The sequence below is a fragment of the Leucopleurus acutus genome (genome assembly GCF_964270905.1).
Source record: "Leucopleurus acutus genome assembly, chromosome: 10".
NCBI lineage: Eukaryota > Metazoa > Chordata > Mammalia > Artiodactyla > Delphinidae > Leucopleurus > Leucopleurus acutus.
This window is the reverse complement of record NC_139153.1, coordinates 56431896-56452366: the sequence shown is the minus strand read 5'-3', so window position 1 is coordinate 56452366 and position 20471 is coordinate 56431896. Positions and strand designations below refer to the sequence as shown.

Here is a 20471-nt window from a genome sequence, read left to right as displayed (position 1 = left end):
GAACTGCTTTTGCTGCATCCCATAGGTTTTGGGTCGTCGTGTCTCCATTGTCATTTGTTTCTAGGTATTTTTTGATTTCCTCTTTGATTTCTTCAGTGATCCCTGCGTTATTAATTATTGTTATTATTATTGTTTAGCCTCCATGTGTGTGTATTTTTTACAGATCTTTTCCTGTAATTGATATCTAGTCTCATAGCGTTGTGGTCGGAAAAGATACTTGATACAATTTCAATTTTCTTAAATTTACCAAGGCTTGATCTGTGACCCAAGATGTGATCTATCCTGGAGAATGTTCCATGAGCACTTGAGAAAAATGTGTATTCTGTTGTTTTTGGATGGAATGTCCTATATATATCAATTAAGTTCATCTTGTTTAATGTATCATTTAAAGCTTGTGTTCCCTTATTTATTTTCATTTTGGATGATCTGTCCATTGGTGAAAGTAGGGTGTTAAAGCCCCCTACCATGAACGTGTTACTGTCAATTTCCCCTTTTATGGCTGTTAGTATTTGCCTTATGTATTGAGGTGCTCCTGTGTTGGGTGCATAAATATTTATAATTGTTATATCTTCTTCTTGGATCAATCCCTTGATCATTATGTAGTGTTCTTCTTTGTCTCTTTTAATAGTCTTTATTTTAAAGTCTATTTTGTCTGATATGAGAATTGCTCCTCCAGCTTTCTTTTGGTTTCCATTTGCATGGAATATCTTTTTCCATCCCCTTACTTTCAGTCTGTATGTGTCTCTAGGTCTGAAGTGGGTCTCTTGTAGACAGCATATATAGGGGTCTTGTTTTTGTATCCATTCAGCCAGTCTGTGTCTTTTGGTGGGAGCATTTAGTCCATTTACCTTTAAGGTAATTATTGATATGTATGTTCCTATTTCCATTTCCTTAATTGTTTTGGGTTTGTTATTGTAGGTCTTTTCCTTCTCTTGTGTTTCTTGCCTAGAGAAGATCCTTTAGCATTTGTTGTAAAGGTGGTTTGGTGGTGCTGAACTCTCTCAGCTTTTGCTTGCCTATAAAGGTTTTAATTTCTCCATCAACTCTGAATGAGATCCTTGTTGGGTAGAGTAATCTTGGTTGTAGGTTTTTCTCCTTCATCACTTTAAATATGTCCTGCCAGTCCCTTCTGGATTGCAGAGTTTCTGCTGAAAGATCAGCTGTTAACCTTATGGGGATTCCTTTGTGTGTTATTTGTTGTTTTTCCCTTGGTGCTTTTTTTTTTTTTTTTTTTTTTTAGAGGTATGCGGGCCTCCCACCGCTGTGGTCTCTCCTGCCATGGAGCACAGGCTCCAGACGCGTAGGCCCAGTGGCCATGGCCCACAGGCCCAGCCGCTCCATGGCATGTGGGATCCTCCCGGACTGGGGCACGAACCCATGTCCCCTGCATCGACAGGCAGACTCCCAACCACTGTGCCACCGGGGAATCCCCCCTTGCTGCTTTTAATATGTTTTCTTTGTATTTAATTTTTGACAGTTTGATTAATATGTGTCTTGGTGTGTTTCTCCTTGGATTTATCCTGTATGGGACTCTCTGTGCTTCCTGGACTTGATTAACTCTTTCCTTTCCCATTAGGGAAGTTTTCAACTATAATCTCTTCAAGTATTTTCTCAGTCCCTTTCTTTTTCTCTTCTTCTTCTGGAACCCCTATAATTCGAATATTGGTGCGTTTAATGTTGTCCCAGAGGTCTCTGAGACTGTCCTCAGTTCTTTTCATTCTTTTTTCTTTATTCTGCCCTGCAGTAGTTATTTCCACTATTTTCTCTTCCAGGTCACTTATCCGTTCTTCTGCCTCAGTTATTCTGCTATTGATCCCATCTAGAGTATTTTTAATTTCACTTATTGTGTTGTTCATCATTGCTTGTTTCATCTTTAGTTCTTCTAGGTCTTGTTAAATGTTTCTTGCATTTTGTCTATTCTATTTCCAAGATTTTGAATCATCTTTACTATCATTATTCTGAATTGTTTTTCAGGTAGGCTGCCTATTTCCTCTTCATTTGTTAGGTCTGGTGGGTTTTTATCTTGCTTCTTCATCTGCTGTGTGTTTTTCTGTCTTTTCATTTTGCTTATCTTACTGTGTGTGGGGTCTCCTTTTGCAGGCTGCAGGTTCATGGTTCCCGTTGTTTTTGGTGCCTGTCCCTGGTGGAGGGGACTAGTGCCTGTGTTCTGGTGGAAGAGGCTGGATCTTGTCTTTCTGGTGGGAAGGTCCACGTCTGGTGGTGTGTTTTGGGGTGTCTGTGGACTTATTTTGATTTTAGACAGCATCTCTGCTACTAGGTGGGGTTGTGTTCCTGTCTTGCTAGTTGTTTGGCATAGGGTGTCCAGCACTGTAGCTTGCTGGTCATTGAGTGAAGCTGGGTCTTGGTGTTGAGATGGAGATCTCTGGGAGATTTTTGCCGTTTTATATTATGTGTAGCTGGGCGGTCTCTTGTGGACCAGTGTCCTGAAGTTGGCTCTCCCACCTCAGAGGCACAGCACTGACTCTTGGCTGCAGCACCAAGAGCCTTTCATCCAGATGGCTCAGAATAAAAGGGAGAAAAAGTAGAAAGAAAGAAAGAAGGAAAGAAAGAAGATAAAATAAAGATAAAATAAAGTTATTAAAATAAAAATAATTATTAAGAAAAAAAAATTTTTAAAGAAAAAAAAACGGGTGCTTCCCTGGTGGCGCAGTGGTTGAGAGTCCGCCTGCCGATGCAGGGGACACGGGTTCATGCCCTGGTCCCGGAAGATCCCACATGCTGCAGAGTGGCTGGGCCCGTGAGCCATGGCCACTGAGCCTGCGCGTCCGGAGCCTGTGCTCTGCAAGGGGAGAGGCCATGACAGTGAGAGGCCCGCGTACAGCAAAACAAACAAACAAACAAACAACAACAAAAAAAAAAACGGACGGAAAGAACCATAGGACAAATGGTGAAAGCAAAGCTCTAGGTACAAAATCTCACAGAGAAGCATACACATACACACAAAAAGAGGAAACGGGGAAAAAATAATAAATCTTGCTCTCAAAGCCCACCTCCTCAATTTGGGATGATTCGTTGTCTATTCATGTATTCCACAGCTGCAGGGTACATCAAGTTGATTGTGGAGCTTCAATTCGCTGCTTCTGAGGCTGCTGGGAGAAATTTCCCTTTCTCTTCTTTGTTTGCACAGCTCCCGTGGCTCAGCTTTGGATTTGGCTTCGCCTCTGTTTGTAGGTCGCCGGAGGGCGTCTGTTCTTCGCTCAGGCAGGACGTAGTTAAAGGAGCAGCTGCTTCGGGGACTCTGGCTCGCTCAGGCCATGGGGAGGGAGGGGTGCGGATGCGGGGCGAGTCTGCGGCGGCAGAGGCCAGTGGGACGTTGCACCAGCCTGAGGCACGCTGTGCGTTCTCCCGGGGAAGTTGTCCCTGGATCCTGGGACCCTGGCAGTGGCGGGCTGCACAGGCTCCCCGGAAGGGAGGTGTGGATAGTGACCTGTGCTCGCACACAGGCTTCTTGGTGGCGCCAGCAGCAGCCTTGGCATCTCATGCCCGTCTCTCGGGTCCGCGCTGTTAGCCGCAGCTCGCGCCCGTCTCTGCAGCTCCTTTAAGCAGTGCTCTTAATCCCCTCTCCTTGCGCACCAGGAAACAAAAGAGGGAAGAAAAAGTCTTGCTTCTTCGGCAGGTCCAGACTTTTTCCCCCGGACTCCCTCCCGGCTAGCCGTGGTGCACTAACCCCCTGCAGGCTGTGTTCACGCTGCCAACCCCAGTCCTCTCCCTGCACTCCGACCAAAGCCCCGTCCACCCCAGCGGGTGAGCAGACACGCCTCTCGGGCTGGTGAGTGCCGGTCGGCACTGATCCTCTGTGCAGGAATCCCTCTGCTTTGCCCTCCGCACCCCTGTTGCTGTGCTCTTCTTCGCGGCTCCGATGCTTTTCCCCTCCGCCACCCGCAGTCTCCGCCTGCGAAGGGGCTTCCTAGTGTGTGGAAACTTTTCCTCCTTCACAGCTCCCTCCCACTGGTGCAGGTCCCGTCCCTATTCTTTTGTCTCTGTTTATTCTTTTTTCTTTTGCCCTACCCAGGTACGTGGGGACTTTCTTGCCTTTTGGGAGGTCTGAGGTTTTCTCTAGCGTTCAGTAGGTGTTCTGTAGTTGTTGTTCCACGTGTAGATGTATTTCTGGTGTATCTGTGGGGAGGAAGGTGATGTCCGCGTCTTACTCTTACGCCATCTTCCCCCAAAGCTCTGGTTGGCACTTTAATCTTGGACTGCCTAGTCTCCAGAACTTGTCTTTGTGTGGTCACCATCAGTGACTGGTCTGGGACCTCAACTGCTCCCCAACATCAGGGGTCTCTGCTAGTGTTGGAGGGTCTCCTGCAGAGGCGGGGGGGTGGCTGTGGCTCACTGTGGGGACAAGGACACTGGCAGCAGAAGTTCTGGGAAGTACTCCTTGGTGTGAGCCAAAAAAAGGTTTTTAATTTAGATGAATAGTGGTTTAAGGAAATGGGCAATATCAAGTCAGTTTATGCAGATTATATTAATCTGATATAAACACAATTCTTATAGATTTTCTGTCCTTTGCAGTAAAAGGCAGTTCTCTGATTTGCCATTCTAGTCCACAATGCTAATTATTTTTTTTCAGTAAATGGCATATGCTGTCTATACATACACCTCTTTGTTTTTATGTCCAAGAAAAGAATTAATACTTGCTTTGTTTTCTTTAAAATCAGTGACGCTTGTATAGCAATATATTTGTGTGGATGGGTGTGGGCTAGATCAGTGCCTGGAAAACTGTAGAGTCACCTGAAGAGCTTATTTAAGTACAGATTCCAGGCCCCACCCACAGAGTTTCTGATTTGGTATGCATGGGATGGGCATGAGTATTTGCATTTCTAACAAGCTCTCAGATGTTGCTGATTCTGTCATGTTGTGGCTCTTGTTCTGAATAGCATTGGACTGGACAACATAGGAGAATCAGCTGTGCAACACAGGAAGAGAAGGGGAAGAGATAGATTAGATAAAGTAATCTTTAGTGTCTACTTGTACTGGGTTGGATAGTAGCCTCCGAAAGATACGTCCACCAGGAACCTCAGAATGTGACCTTATTTGAAATAAGGATCTTTGCAAATCCTTTGGATGAGGATTTTGAGATGAGCTCATCCTGGATAATATGGGCCCTCAATCCAACGATAAGTGTTCTTATGAGACAGACATCTATCCTTCAGAACTGTAAGACAATTTTCTGATGCTTTACCAAATCTGTGGTAATTTGTTATGGCAGATTTGGGAAACTAATACACTACCAAAGTCTAGCCATATCAAAGTGCCAAGTTCCCTCTGTCGTATGGTCTAAGGAAAAAGGGTAGAGTTCTGACACTGACCTGGTGGACTAGTATAACAATGAAACAGTGACTGAACATCAACTAATTGCCAAACACTGTTGGATACTTCCTGGCATGTTGTGTAATTAATCTTCCCTCAAATGCCTTGAGGTAGTTATTTTTTTAGCATTATTTAACTAAAGAAGACCCTGAAATGCAGAATGGTCATTTAGTCAGAAAATATTTATTAAGTGTCTACCTTACTCCAGGCTCTTGCTGGATGTTAGAGTAGTCAGTGACTTACCAAAGGTGATCCCGCTTGTAGGTGCCAGAGTCAGCATCCAGATCCAGACCCTCTCCTTCCAGATGCAGTGCCCTTCTCCATCCATCATACGTTGTCAAAGGCTGGAGCAGGAAAGCACAGGGCGTTTGGCAAATACTGACTAGTCCGTTTTGGCTGCTATGGAGTATTTAACAAAGGAGAAAAGGAATTTATTATGACCAGCACAACTCACTGTAATTTATGGTAGTCGTCTAGCAGTATTTCTATCTATTAGTACCTATAAAGCAGTTTTCACTTTGTTACCTGAATTTCATTTCCACTTGTGACCAGCCTTTCAATTCATACTCAAATATGCATGTAATATAAGCTGATCCTTAATAACAAGATAGAAATAATAGCATTACATTGTCTTTGGAGATGTAGTTCAATGATTTAGACAACAGTATTTCTATACATATTTTTTACCATATAGATATCTAACAGTCCTGGAAAAACTATTTGAATATTACCTTGAGGTTGAAGATCACAAAAAGAAGATCACTTACTCTTTAGCATCATAATAATATGAATTCCCTGAATGTTTCATACAAACTTCCCCTGAGTGATTATTAGGATATAATTTTTTTATGAGAAGTAAATTAAAATATCCCCTTTTAACTGTAAATTCATCAGTTTCTACTTGTAATTCTGTTTCTCTGTATATTTTAAGGCTAAGATTTTGGTATATACAGGTTCAAGACTATTATATTTTGGGGGTAGATTGTTTCTTTTAGCATTAAGTAATAACCTTTTTATCTCTGATTATGCTTTTTGCCTTAATATCTGCTTTTTTCTACCAGTAATACTGTAGCAGTATTCCCTTTGTTAATAATCATTGATATATTGTATCTACTTACTTTCAATTTTTCCATGTCACTGCATTAAAAAAACTTTTTACCTTCATTGAGATATAACTTATTCAGTCCTTTAAATTGTAAAATCCAGTGTTTCTTAGTATATTCACAGTTGTCAACCAATACCACTATCTAATTTCAGAACACTTTTTCATACCACCAAAAGGGAACCTGATATTCATTAGGAATCGCTGCCCATTTCTACATCCCCTCAGTCCCTGGCAATCACTAATCTACTTCTGTCTCTATGGATTTGCCTTTTCTGGACATTTCAGATAAATAAAATCATACAACGTGGCGTTTTGTGTCTGACTTTTTTTCAACTTTTCACTTACTGTAATGGTTTCAAGATTCATCCACGTTGTAGTATGTGTCAGTACTTCACTATTTTTAAAGGCTGAGTAATATTTCATTACATGGATATATCACATATCTATCCATTAATGGGTATTTGGGTTGTTTCTACTTTTTTGGCTATTATGAATAATGCTGTTATGCACATTCATAGTTTCATAATTATGACCAAATATAATTTTTTACATGGACGTATGTTTTCATTTCTCTTGGACATATACCTAGAAGTGGAATTGCTGCATCATGGGGTAACTCTACATTTAACATATTGAGGAACTGTCAAACAGTATTCCAAAATGGCTCCACCATTTCACATTCCCACCAGCAATGTACAAGTGTTCCAGTTCCTCCACATCCTTCATCTTGTCCTTGCTTAGACATTAAAACCCCAGTCCCAAGCCCTTTTGGCCCTTTTCTGGTATAAATTCTCTGTGGGTCTTCACCATGTCACTTCCCACCTGTATAGCTTTGCATTCCACATGTTTCTGGCATCTGAATATTTCTTTTTCTTTCTTTAAAGATCATATATGAATTAAAATTTAAAAGTAGTTTTACTTAGTATTTTTGTGTATTTGTGGAAGGTGAGGAAGGGAGAGTGGATATAGGGGGTAGGCATTTGTACTGGATGAGTCGACCATTCCTAGAAGTTGAGCAGGTCACTGGAATTGCAGTGATGATGAAGTGGCTGACTTAGAATTACATATGTTGTTTAGGGCTGGGGACCAGAGTTTTTCTTCTGGGCTAACTTACTCAGACCATATAGGATCCATTATTATGCTGAACTCATCGTATCCCATATGAACTAACTGATCTTTTTGTGTTGTTACTTTACAGATGCAAGTTTCCAAAAATAATACTCAAAAGAAAAAGCCCAAATTTAGGAAAAGGTATGCTTTTTTAAATTAAAAACTATTATGATAAAATTGAAATATATATATATTGGGTTTAATTTTTATATGACATTTCCCCCTGGTTCTTAATTTTGTTTTTCTAGGGAAATACGTTTTAAATTTTCTAAAAGAATTAATAAAATGATAAGTAGTAGGCTTAGAATTATGGAGAAAGTTTTATGTTGGTACAAATGTGTTGAACTATAAACTATAAACTATAAAGATTAATATCATGTAAGCAACCAGATAAGAAGCAGGTTTTTAGTTTAAAAATAGGTAATGCAAACCAGAAATAAGCCTTTATAATAAGTCACTGATGACAAGTTTTAGTGTTTATCACTGAACCAGCCATACAGGTTATTTATTTTTTTAATGAATAGTAATCAGTGTTATGTGAAAAGGAGTCCTACTCAAAGACAAAGACTGGCCTAATATGACAGTGCTTCTCTTCTTCTTTGTCCTTTTTTAGAAGGTGAATAATTAAATTTTTAAAAAGGACTTTCACTTCCTAATCTTGACACTTCACAGTAACCTCATCAAATAGATAGGGGTATATCATAATTATCTCCACCTAAAAGATGAAGAATTTGTGCCTTAAAGAATTTAAGTGACTTTCTCAAGATCTTCTGGTTAGAGAAAATGTGTTTGAACAGATGTTTTCTGACTCTAAATCAGCAACATGGTGTAGTGGGAAAAGCATGGATTTTGCAGTCTGACAGAATTTAGTACTGTCACGTTCAACCATTTTCCTATGTTGTCAAATTTCTTAGTTCCTCTGAGTAACAATTGGTAGGTTTTTGGAGGGAGGATTACACGAAAAAGGCTGTGTAAGGTGCTGGGTAGATTACTAGTGGTTTTTACCTAGTGAGAGCTCAGATCAGTATTATTTTGTTTTTCACTGCCTTACTTACTGTGTACAACAACAAAGAAAAAGTACCCCAAGTTAGAAAATATATACTCATAATTTACAGTTACCAATGAATATGCATAAACAGTTATTTAAATATACATGCCTGATCTTTTGAAAATAAATCTGTCAAATTCTTTTTCTAGGAAAGCTATTTTAAAATCATCTTTTGAAAATGTTTGTTCAGATGATGCCTTTTCAAAGGAAAACATGGGTATGTGAAGGCCTGTCCTGCTTTTAGTTCTTTTACCTGTATTTAATTTCACCACATATAATTGTATTCCTTTGAAGAAAAAAAAATGTACATGTATACATATATGAGAAACATTAGTGGGTTTTTGGTATTGATTTACATACTAGGGATTTTCAATTGTCTTCAGGTTTCTATTCCCTCGAATTAAATTTTCTCTGGCTTTGTCATATATTTAATTTTTTAAAATAAAGCATCAGCAGTTGTGGGAGGAAATACCAGCATCAATACGCTTCAATCCAGACTTATCTATTCCACATTTATTGGGGTCCTAGGGGTGCCAAAGGGGGAGAAGGAAGAAAAGCAGCAGCCTAGGGCTTCCAGCTGAATTAATTGCCATTGGAGTTAGACCACAGTAGGGAGAATGTCGCCTGCAGGGAGAAGGTCTTCACTTTCAAAAGCACTTTACTTTTCCTACATTTTCGTTGGTCTTGAAAAGCAGGCACATGCTTGTTTGCTAGGTGGAACTTTGGCAGCCATACAAAGAGGTTTCAAAGCCAGTTAAACCCAGAGAAGTCATTGTGCCACACTCCCTCTCCTTGAAGTCACTCCAAGATCCTACGGGGCTCTCATTTCCATTGGCTAAATACGCCATTTGTTTTCAGTCTCAGTAAAAGAAAGGAAAGCAGGCAGAGGAAGGACGAGGTAGGTTTTTTTTTTTTTTGCGCGGTACGCGGGGCTCTCACTATTGTGGCCTCTCCTGTTGCGGAACACAGGCTCCGGACGCGCAGGCTCAGTGGCCATGGCTCACGGGCCTAGCTGCTCCGCGGCATGTGGGATCTTCCCGGACCGGGGCACGAACCCGTGTCCCCCGCATCGGCAGGCGGACTCTCAACCACTGCACCACCAGGGAAGCCGGAGGTAGTTATTTTTTAAAAAGAAATTTCTTTGGCTCCTCTCCTAAACCACTACAAAATTCTGTTGTTTCTATCTCTTCTTAAACTTATTCTGCTACTGCTTTCCCGCTATTTAAGGTGCTTTTTTTCTTTTTTGGTTATTTTGTTCCTTTGCCTCACATGATCAGTTCAGATATTCCTGTAGAAATATCAAAAGTCATTTTAGCCCTAGGCTGAGTCACCACCAGGTGACCGTGATACTACAGCTGGATCCTTCTCCTCTCCAACTAGCACAGGATCCTACAGAAGAAATTCATGCCTGCCAGGAATCCACTGACTGGAAATGACTCTTCCATGTAAATGAGTGAACACATCTCAGTAGTCTTCCGCTAAAGGGAAGCCCTGTCAGTAGTCTCATGTTCTGTATGGCTCTGAAAGTCTCAGTAGTTAATTGTTAAAATAGTTTACCTGATCAGTGTTCCACTCCTCAATCCCATTTGAACTAAAGAACAGAAACATCTAGTCTTCTGTGTTCTTTGTAAGAGCTGACTACTTCCTGAAAGAGTAGTTCTTTTTCAGTAGTTTGTACCCTCCTCAAATTTTTTACCCACTACCCATATTTCTGTGGAGTCCTTGATGCAGGCCTCTGAGATCTCTCATTTCTTCTTAGCTTAAGGTAGGCTCAGTCCTAGATCGAGCAACAGAGGAAAATTATACCGTCAGATTCTGGAGTCTCCACCCCACTTTTGGACCCTCTTTCCTTATGCTCCCAGGTGCTAATGTGTCTCCTGTTAGTCTACTGCCCCAGCTGTGATATTCCATTATGGGTTTTATGCTCTACAGTTGCTTCTCTCTTTCCCTTAGTTAGAGATCCCAGGGAGAGTCAATTAAGTGGATCTACTTTACCTTTCCAAGTATCAGTTTCTTCATCTGTAATAAAGAGATGCAGTAGAAGCCCTCTTATCCGACAAAGAGAGGACTATTTCTGGAAAATAATAGAAAAAATTGAGGAATCATTAAATAAATTAAACTGTATATTCATGGCTATATAAAGATTTAATCTAATGCCGGGAGGGAGAGATAAATTAGGAGTTTGGGATTAACATATACACACTACTATATATGTAAAATAGGTAAACAACAAGGGCCTACTGTATAGCATAGGAAACTATATTTAATATCTTGTAATAACCTATAATGGAAAAGAATCTGGAAAAGAATATATGTACACATATATATATATCATTTTGCTGTACACCTGAAACTAACACAACATTGTAAATTAACTATACTTCAATTTTAAAAAGTGGTTATGAAAAGAGATTTAATCTAAGAATTAAATATGGTATTTAAATAGCTATTTGTGGAGCATGTCTGTATTTTTTTGGAGAATTGCCACCCGAAATATCTTGTATTATATTTTTTTTTCAGTGTTTAGGGACCAAAAAAAAAATAATCCATTGATGATGAAATAATAATACAATAATGATAACACCTGTAGCAGTTAGTATGTGTCCTCACTTTTCTAAACATTTCATATATATCAATTTATTTAACCCTCACAAGATCTATATGAGATAGATAAGGTAGATATTATTTTAACGCCCATTCTGTCAGTGGAGAAACTGAGGTACTTAATAGGTTACATGACTTTTCTAAGGTCACATAGCTTCTTAAAATTAATCAAAGTTTGCAACAATTTCCTTGGTTGCTTTGAGTACCAGAAGCTTAAAGCTAAATTTATGGTTTTTCTTTACAGCACTGGTAGTTGGTCTAAGCATTTTTTAAATGTAATGCCTTTCATATCTTCCTTAATGAATTGATTTTGACTTCTTTTATTTTCAGTCTTTGAGTTTTTGTCATTTGTTTTATTGTATCAGTGTTTTCTGTTGGTAAATACCTCATTTCTTTTCGGGAAGTAGACAGTGTATTAAACTTTTGATAGATAAAAGATTGACATAGTACCCTGGATTAACTAATAATCTACTAACATTAATTAATAAGTTAGCAAAGGATGTGTTCATTAGCTGTCTGAGATAGGTGAGCATGGCAAAGAATGGCTAATATAGGAAAGGTCTGGATGGTGGCTGAGCCCGAGTAGGAGATGAAAGCTTGAGGCCTGGGTCTAGGGTGTAAAAGGCTAACGGGGAGAAGGGTGCTGTCTCGCTATTCAAGGCAAACTTTGCCCACCTGCTCTTGGTTTGGAGTCACCTTTAACCTCTTGGCCTTTGTGCCTCCTGTTTCTGTTTGTGTCCCAGAAAGGTGTCCTCTTCTTCATTCCACTTCAGCCTGTATTTCACTCATCTCTACGTTTAAATCATGAACACGCAGAGGAGGGTTTGTGGTTACTTGAAAACAAAACAAAACCAAGTGCTTTTTCCTCCTCTTCACCCTCCTTTTCTGTAAGAATGACTTCAAAATTTCAACATTGAAATGGCCCTGAAAGTTTATTTAAGATGCTATTTTTCAGTGCCAGGTTTGAAATAACCCAGCCAGTGGCCTCGTTATATAAGGGAGGAAATAGCTTCTTTAGACATTTAATAGAGAAATAGAGAGTAAAGAAAAGTTCATAAATATACATTTTAAGGCTTTTAAAATAGTGACTGATTGACTTCCCTGGTGGCACAGTGGTTAAGAATCCGCCTGCCAACGCAGGGGACACCAGTTCGATCCCTGGTCTGGGAAGATCCCACATGCTGCGGAGCAACTAACCCTGTGCATCACAACTACTGAACCTGTGCTCTAGAGGCCGCGAGCCACAACTGCTGAGCCCACGTGCCACAACTACTGAAGCCCGTGGCCCTAGAGCCTGTGCTCCGCAACAAGAGAAGCCACCACAATGAGAAGCATGCACACTGTGGGATAGGGAGAGTGGGAGGGAGACTCAAGAGGGAGATATGGGGATATATATATATATATGTATAGCTGATTCACTTTGTTATAAAGCAGAAACTAACACACCATTGTAAAGCAATTATACTCCAATAGAGATGTTTAAAAAAAAAAGAAGCATGCACACCACAACAAAGAGTAGCCCCCGCTCTCCGCAACTAGAGAAAGCCCACGTGTGGCAACGAAGACCCAACACAGTGAAAAATAAATAAAATATAAATAAATTTATTTTAAAAAATAGTGACTGATTTATTGAGATAAACAGTAAGTTATTTCTTATCAGGAATGGAAAAAAACACTGATTTATTTTATAAAAAGTCATTTTTAAAAGCCAGATATGGACTTCAGTATGAGAGATACTTTCTTCTTTCCTTTTCTTTTCTTTTTTTTTTTTTCCACTTTCTCTGCATGATAGAGCAGTTATCACTCAACAAATTGAAGCAAGTTAGGAAAACTACAGGATAATGAGGATTGATAGAAGTTGATTGGTCATGCAGTTAGCACAGGCGTGCATTCTCTCTCTATCTTTGGAGGAGATCATTGACCAATTTTGATAACCTAGTTTGTAGATTACAGTAACTGCAATTTCTGAGAATTATTTTTGCACTCTCTGCGTTTACAGTATAGGAATATCCATTTAGAAAAGCAAGCCTCCTGTTGCTCTGGAAGCAGAATTTGACATCAGTCAAGTTGGTGTTATGAACCCTGGTTGATTCATGAAGTCATCCATTACTTTGTCTTCCCTTTGATCGAAAGGCAGTGTACATACTTTTCCAGATCACTTGAAAACAGAGAGCCTGCAATGGCGCTTGGCAATGACATTCATTATCATAAATTGATTGTATTTTAGTCTAGCCTTAGAAATAAAAAGAAGTTTGTGTGCCATTTTTCCTTTACAGCAGAGCTCAAAATACACCTTCTCAGCAGTGCACTGAATGTCAGTTATCAATTTCCATAGACTCAGAATGTAAAGTAGGAAAACCCAACATCTGTGAGTGGGACTGGGGAATTGGTGTGAAGATAGCCACACAGTTGTTATTAAGTGACAGGTTACTAAGTAAGAAATCTGTCATAAAGAGAGGTTAATCTCATTAACAAAACTGATTCAGTGAAAATGTACTTTCCTACAGAAAGTTCTGATTCAGTAGATACGGTGTTGCATTCGTATTTTTTAATAAAGTCTCCAGGTGATCCTTGTGCCCCTAGATTTTGAATATCATTGTTCTAGAATGGAATAGCTTATCCTCTGTGTTCTTAGGCCTTGGCAGTTAACACAGATCTGTGTGCTTACAACTAACATGTCAGTTACGGTTTTTGTTTGTTTGTCTTTAAACATAGGAACTGGTTCTGAGGTATGGAATGGCTTATCAGAAAGCTTCTTTCAAACTGTTTGTGAGAGTTTTCCACAAAGAAAACCTAAGACTGGCTAGATGGAGATGATGACCAGGAAGGCTCGTTGGTCTGTGGCTCTTCTCTGGGGCCCCTGACTCTTAGTAGGCACACAATAAACATTTGTTGATTAAATAAAAGAAGATGGTAATAAAATATGAATTCTGTTGAGCTGGAACGTCTCACGTTAATAATCTCTGTTTTTACCTTATAGCATGCTTAGTTTACAAGGATACCTGTGTGTGTAAACACACACACACACAAATGGATGTGTATATCATGCACAATTAAATTAATATGATTGCTGGGAACACCTTGATATATTCATTGATAATATTTTAGCGCTGAAGGGTGTGTCCTGCTTGGGTTCCATGAACTTTCAGCTGCTCTACCTTGTGTGATTTTTGGTTACTTGTCAATGAGCAGTCCATAATAGGGGTGGTGTGTCAGATTTGTATAACCAGAGTGGAAGGTGATGGGGTGTGTGTTCGTGGCCTTTCTTTTTCAATCATGCTGCCCTTGGAAGACTTCTCAGGGGCCCCATCAGTCTGTTTTGCAGGAGCAGGCCATCCGGGTCTCCTTGCCCTTATCTTTACTTCAACAAGACTTGGTATCAAATGAAAATGTTTGTTTTATTTAAATTGGGAATTCAGTTGATATTGTTAATCAGTGATTGAGTCTGTAGAGTTATAATAGGTGTTTATTTCTTTGATGGGGATATTATTTTATCTCAGCAAGTTCAATCAATTACCAGATTTTTTACATACTTACATATTTCTGTCACAGTAGCACCAAAAAACCACAATTTTTATAAGTGTGTGGCTTTTTTTTTTTAATCAGATTAGGCAGTTAAGATGCATTGATATTTTGATTAGGAATAGACTAGTCTGGACTTAGCCTTGCCACTTAATTACATGGCTTCCCCTTTTAAACAGTAGCTTTAATAGTTTATTGCAGGAATTGACAAGTTGTGGCCCACGGTCCACGAGTTGCTGCCTGTTCTTGTAAATAAAGTTTTATTGGGACACAGCCACTCTCATTTGGTTTAAGTGTATGTGTATGGTTTGCATCCAACAGCAGTATTGAGTAGCTGTGACAGAGACCATCTGGCCCACAAAGGCTGAAATATTTACTCTCTGGTCCTTCACAGAAAAAAAGTTGCTGACCCTCGGTCTATAAATAACAATTTAGTTTGGTGCCCTTGGCTCCTTATTTTAAAAATGCAAACTTCTAGTGAGCTTTTGATGTTTCAGGGATACTTTATAGTCTACACATAGCAAGAATGTAACCTACATTTTTCAAGGAATAATTATTCAATATAAAAGATTCACCTGGAAATCCATAGTAATTTCACATCAAGCAGAGGCCTATCTGAAAATTATACAAAGTATTTATTTTTTAATCTCATAACTTTAGAAAATGTCCTCTTTGGGGGTGGTTAATAGTATGAATTAGATTGAATTAATTAAGATATAACATTTTTGACTATATTAACGTTGTTTCTTTAGTTGTCTCTGAGACAGAACTTTTACTAAAAGAGCTGGAGCAAATGCTAGAGCAAGCGCGGGAGCCCACAGCCGCCCCTGATGAGTCGGAAGGGGAGCGCAGAGAGGAGACAGATACAGGAGAAAAGGTAGGGTCCATAGTGACCACAAGGCCTAAACAGCAACTCCAGACTCCTTAAACAGCAGAAATTGTTCCTGGATCTTCATTTTCACTATATGGGAAATGCTTTTCACTTCTGAAACTTGAGCCCTTGATTATCATGAGGTGAATAATAAACTAGTAGCCTGTTGAGAAATCAAGATGCATCTATCAGTCTTTGAAAAAAGTATATTTGAGCCAAGGAGCTCTTTTATTTTAGATATTTAAGGCTGGAATGAAGAGAGATGGAGGGGCTCACTGTCATCGAGGGGGTGCCCATCTTTACAGTCAGGAGAAGGGCCAGGACAAGAGCCGCTCAGGAAACCTGCTCTGCCTGGTTCATGCACAGGGTTGACCTCCATGGGGACAAACCTCATTAGTAACATCCTGGAGGTGGGGTTTTTCACTGGACTCTATTTCACCATTCTTAACTAAATTGTCTTTTTTCTTTTGGTCAGCTATATTGGGCTGAGAAAGGCCATGTGTGCTTACTGTATTCAATATTTATATATGAAAACAGAAATTTTGAGTTGGTTGACACACTGCTCAGCATATCAGCTCCATGTCTGTGCAAATAAAATGAGGTACAAGCCCAGCTCATTAACACAGAGCAGCAGTGTGGCAGGTGTGAGAAAAATAAGTCATGGGGCAGACGCTTCCACAAGGTGGTACAGCTGTTCCCTATGTAGTTAGGAAGAAAAACAGCAGTGGGGAGCCCTGGAACCTTAAGGTTTCATTCCTTCTCTCATTCCCTCATTTGGGTATATAGTGTGCCTGGAGTCAGGAGGGCAGTGGATAGGAGACAGGCTCAGGATACAGTGCCTACGTGCCCATCCTGGTCCTGCCAGTGAGGATTTGGGGGACTTGGCAAGGTTGCCTAGCCAAGGGTGAAACAAGGCAAACCAGGAAAAGTGCTTTGCAGAGTAATTGACACCTAAGTTTGGCTGTTATTACAGATGAGAATTGTCAGTGGCAGCCGCTGGAGAGAGTATGAGCTAAGAATTTGTCACTTTGTCTCTTTTCCCATATTCTCACTTTGCGGAACTACCCATCCCCAAGTCTGTCTATTCTGAGATGCAGAAAAGGTGGATTTGTAAGTGGACAAGATTGTTTACCCACTTTGGCTGATTTCATTCAGAACTTCAAGAAGAATAAAGATGATTCTTAAATACCTCCTTGACTGAGTTAGAAATCAAGAAATATACAGGATTTACAGTTGAGATCAAAATGTCAAGGAAAATAAAATTAATGATAAAAACACTTGCTGAGCTGAAAAACAGAAATGTTTTCTTGGTCAGCGATACCAACTTGTACTTGAATTTCCATGGGTTGTGAATGCCATTTTTCCAATTAGAGTTCCTTTTTTAAAAAAAAAAAACAAAAAACAAAAAACTTGTTGTCTCTATATAGATCCTACCCTTTGTAGAACAAGAGCTATAGATTGGTGATATATATGTTGTATACATGTAGTTAATATACAAATTATTCTTTTCTAGCAAATGTGTGTTTTGTTTGAGCACCATATGGATTTTTGCAGTGGTTTTTTTTTTTTTCAGTCTTATCAGTTTGTCTTTTCAAAAATACAGCCAGGGGCTTCCCTGGTGGCACAGTGGTTGAGAGTCTGCCTGCCGATGCAGGGGACACGGGTTCATGCCCCGGTCTGGGAAGATCCCACATGCCGCGGAGCGGCTGGGCCCGTGAGCCATGGTCGCTGAGCCTGCGCGTCTGGAGCCTGTGCTCTGCAATGGGAGAGGCCACAACAGTAAGAGCCCCGCGTACTGCAAAAAAAAAAAAAAAAATACAGCCAGGTTGATTTTTATAGAAATGTCCTGGAGCTTTTACAGCCACAGAATTGGCTTCTATTTTGCCATTATAACTAGTAACTTCATAGAACAGAAAATTACTTCTGATTTTTATTTCTTAAGGTAAAATACATAGTTTTTATACATCACCAGCCAGGAGCTTGCTCTTTGTTTTAGATTCTTGTAATATTTTATGCTTTCAAAGTCATTTCGAAATTATAAAATTTAACCATTTTAACTTGCTGGTAGTAGGCAGGTGAGTGCCACCTGCTGACTGGTTCATAAGCTTCTCTCCACACTGAGCTTTACAAGTCTGGACTTCATGGCAGGTTCAGGGTACTTAGGGCCTTGTTCACTTTTAAATAAGGAGAATAGCAATGAGACCAACTGTCAAAGCTGGAGCAATTTACAGCTTAAAAATAAAAAAATGATCACCTAAGGGATTTCTTTTTTTTTGTTAGTAGGAAAAATTAATATATCTTCCAAAGGTAATGCCACTTAACACTGAAGATGTGTTTTGTTTTTAGGAGAAAGTGGCCTTTACAAGCTAACACATCAAAAGGAGCCATCTGATAATTTTAAAGTTCTGAGCATGTTTATTCTCTGGGCAGATAGTGTTTGAGCTATTTTCAAAGTTGTAAATTTGATGATGTTTTCATCATTCATTTCATGTATGAGGTTTCAGGTCGATTACTCTCAAGCATTTATACCAATGAATTGAGAGTAGCAACATGAACAAAAAGCATACACACATGGATAATCAAAATCCATTTCTATTTGTTGTTGAAATACTTTATGAGATTATTTTCCTCAGTAGAGTCACCTTTCTAATTAATTATGTTCTTAGCTAATATTAACACTAGTTGACATGACCTGACGTGGAAAAAAATGAGAAGGAATTAATTTCAGATTATTATAAGAATCCACCTGAATAATTCACAAATTAGATAGTCCATATACAGATAAGACAGAGTTTACTGAATAATAATTATTTTAATAATTATTGTAATGAAAGGTACATTTTTGATACATGGAAGCACTTGTCTAGACTGCATGTATTCTTTTTTAATTTATTTATTTATTTATTTTTGGCTGTGTCAGGGCTTTGTTGCTGCACGTGGGCTTTCTCTGGTTGCAGCGAGCTCTTCGTTGCAGTGCGGAGGCTTCTCATTGCAGTGGCTTCTCTTGTTGCGGAGCATAGGCCCTAGGTGTACAGGCTTCAGTAGTTGCGGCACATGGGCTCAGTAGTTGTGGCTCATGGGCTCTAGAGTGCAGGCTGAGTAGTTGTGGCGCATGGGCTTAGTTGCCCCGCGGCATGTGGGATCTTCTCAGAGCAGGGCTCGAACCTGTGTCCCCTGCATTGGCAGACGGATTCTTAACCACTGCACCACCAGGGAAGTCCCATAAACTGCATGTATTTTTTTCTTTCATTGTGTGGGAAGTTACCTCTGCCTTTAATGACCCTTGAAGTTGTAAATCTCGTGTGTGTGTGTGTGTGTGTGTGTGTGTGTGTGTGTGTGTGTGTGTGTGTGTTTGCATTGTTTTTACCTGTGTTCTTTCCCACTAAGCTAGCACACACTCTCACTGTTCATAAGGAATGCAGATGCTTATGAGAAAATGAGAACAGAAAAGTGTGACTAAAACAGTTTTAACTTGTATTCCCCATAGTAATCATTTTTAAAATAAACAAATATAGAAAACTCTCAGAAGTTTAATTTTAATGACCACATTTTGCCAAAGCATAAAATTAAAACTAACTAAAAATGTGTGATGTTGGAGAGTAGAGACAGGACTAAATACTATGTTATTTTTACACTCACACACTTACTGTACGTTATACTTTATGTGGGGATCATTTGACCACCAGCAAATGGAACACCTTCTTAAGGAGTTACTGACAACTTTATGTTTTGTTCAAATAATTAAGCCTGGTCTTCAAGTAAATTTGATGACTTGTATGATTATTTTTACAGTTATCGAAATGTGGCCCTGAAGCTCCTGTTGGCAGCTCGCTTGAGAACCACTGTGACGAGGACTATCTTGTAATTGATGGGCTAAGATTAAAAGCTGGAGAATGTATTGAAAATATAACTAACAAGTTTAAAGAAATAGATGCGTTGATGTCTGCATTTTAGGACATTACAGATATTTTCAAAAGTTAATTATAAAAACATTTACATCTTTACATTTTCCCAAAGTCAAAACTTAAAAATGTTTAGTGAAATAGGTATACATTATACTGAAGTTGTTATTTCTAATAACTTTCTACTTCGTGTTTTGAAAATATCCATTGTTTTGAGAGTCAATCAAATGGTAATTAAGTTAGTGTTATAAATTTAGAATCTGAGAAACCCTGATATTTGTATTTGTAGGGTTTTTTTCTTGTTTGCCTTAATTTTAAAATGGCTTATGAAACTTACTTCACAAATACATGCTTTACAATGATTATTTAGGCCCTTTGTTCAAATGTGGCTAACTGTTAAAATGACTGCCAATGCTATTATAATTCTTACAGATATTTCAAATCTAATATACTTAGAGAATGTGAATTTGTAGTAGAAAGAAGCTACTGTAAAATGAAAGGAAATAATAAAAAATGGTTGTGTAATAGAGTTGGAGCTTTTCTTAAAAAACAAAAATGTCAATTGCCTTATTATACTGGAAACAATCTTTTCAGCTACCGTTCCCTAACTGAGTAACAGAGTCTATGAAGGGTCTTTGGAAGATTAGAATCCTGGACCCTTCCCCACTGAATCAGTATCTCTGGAGGTGAGAATGGGAAAATGTAATTTAAAATATATAGAGGTAAGTTAAACGTATTCACTCTAGAAAAATCTAAACAATATACAAAAGTAAAAGGTACATCCTGCAGTACCACTTCCTTAACATCCCCCCTGGAGCCCCATTCCTTAGGGGTCCCCATGAATGGTTTCGGTGGGTGTCCTTCTCACTCATGTTCTGTGCTCATCAACTTGTGTGTCTGCACATCCATCTCCAGTTCTAGCTCTGGCTCCCTCTCTATACCTCCCTCTCCCTGGGGGCAGGGGTAGGGGAAAGGGCA

The 20471-nt window shown here is 39.3% G+C and overlaps 1 protein-coding gene across 1 annotated transcript in view; it reads left to right on the top strand.

Annotated features, from left to right (window-relative positions):
• ZCWPW2 (zinc finger CW-type and PWWP domain containing 2) overlaps positions 1 to 20125 on the top strand; it is a 139777-nt gene extending 119652 nt beyond the window's left edge. The window contains exons 6-9 of the mRNA XM_082848474.1: positions 7635 to 7687; positions 8744 to 8811; positions 15473 to 15597; positions 19384 to 20125. Of these exons, the coding sequence (XP_082704600.1) occupies positions 7635 to 7687; positions 8744 to 8811; positions 15473 to 15597; positions 19384 to 19545 (408 nt within the window). The 3' untranslated portion in view covers positions 19546 to 20125. The remainder of the gene's footprint in view (positions 1 to 7634; positions 7688 to 8743; positions 8812 to 15472; positions 15598 to 19383) is intronic.
• Positions 20126 to 20471: the final 346 nt, after the last annotated feature.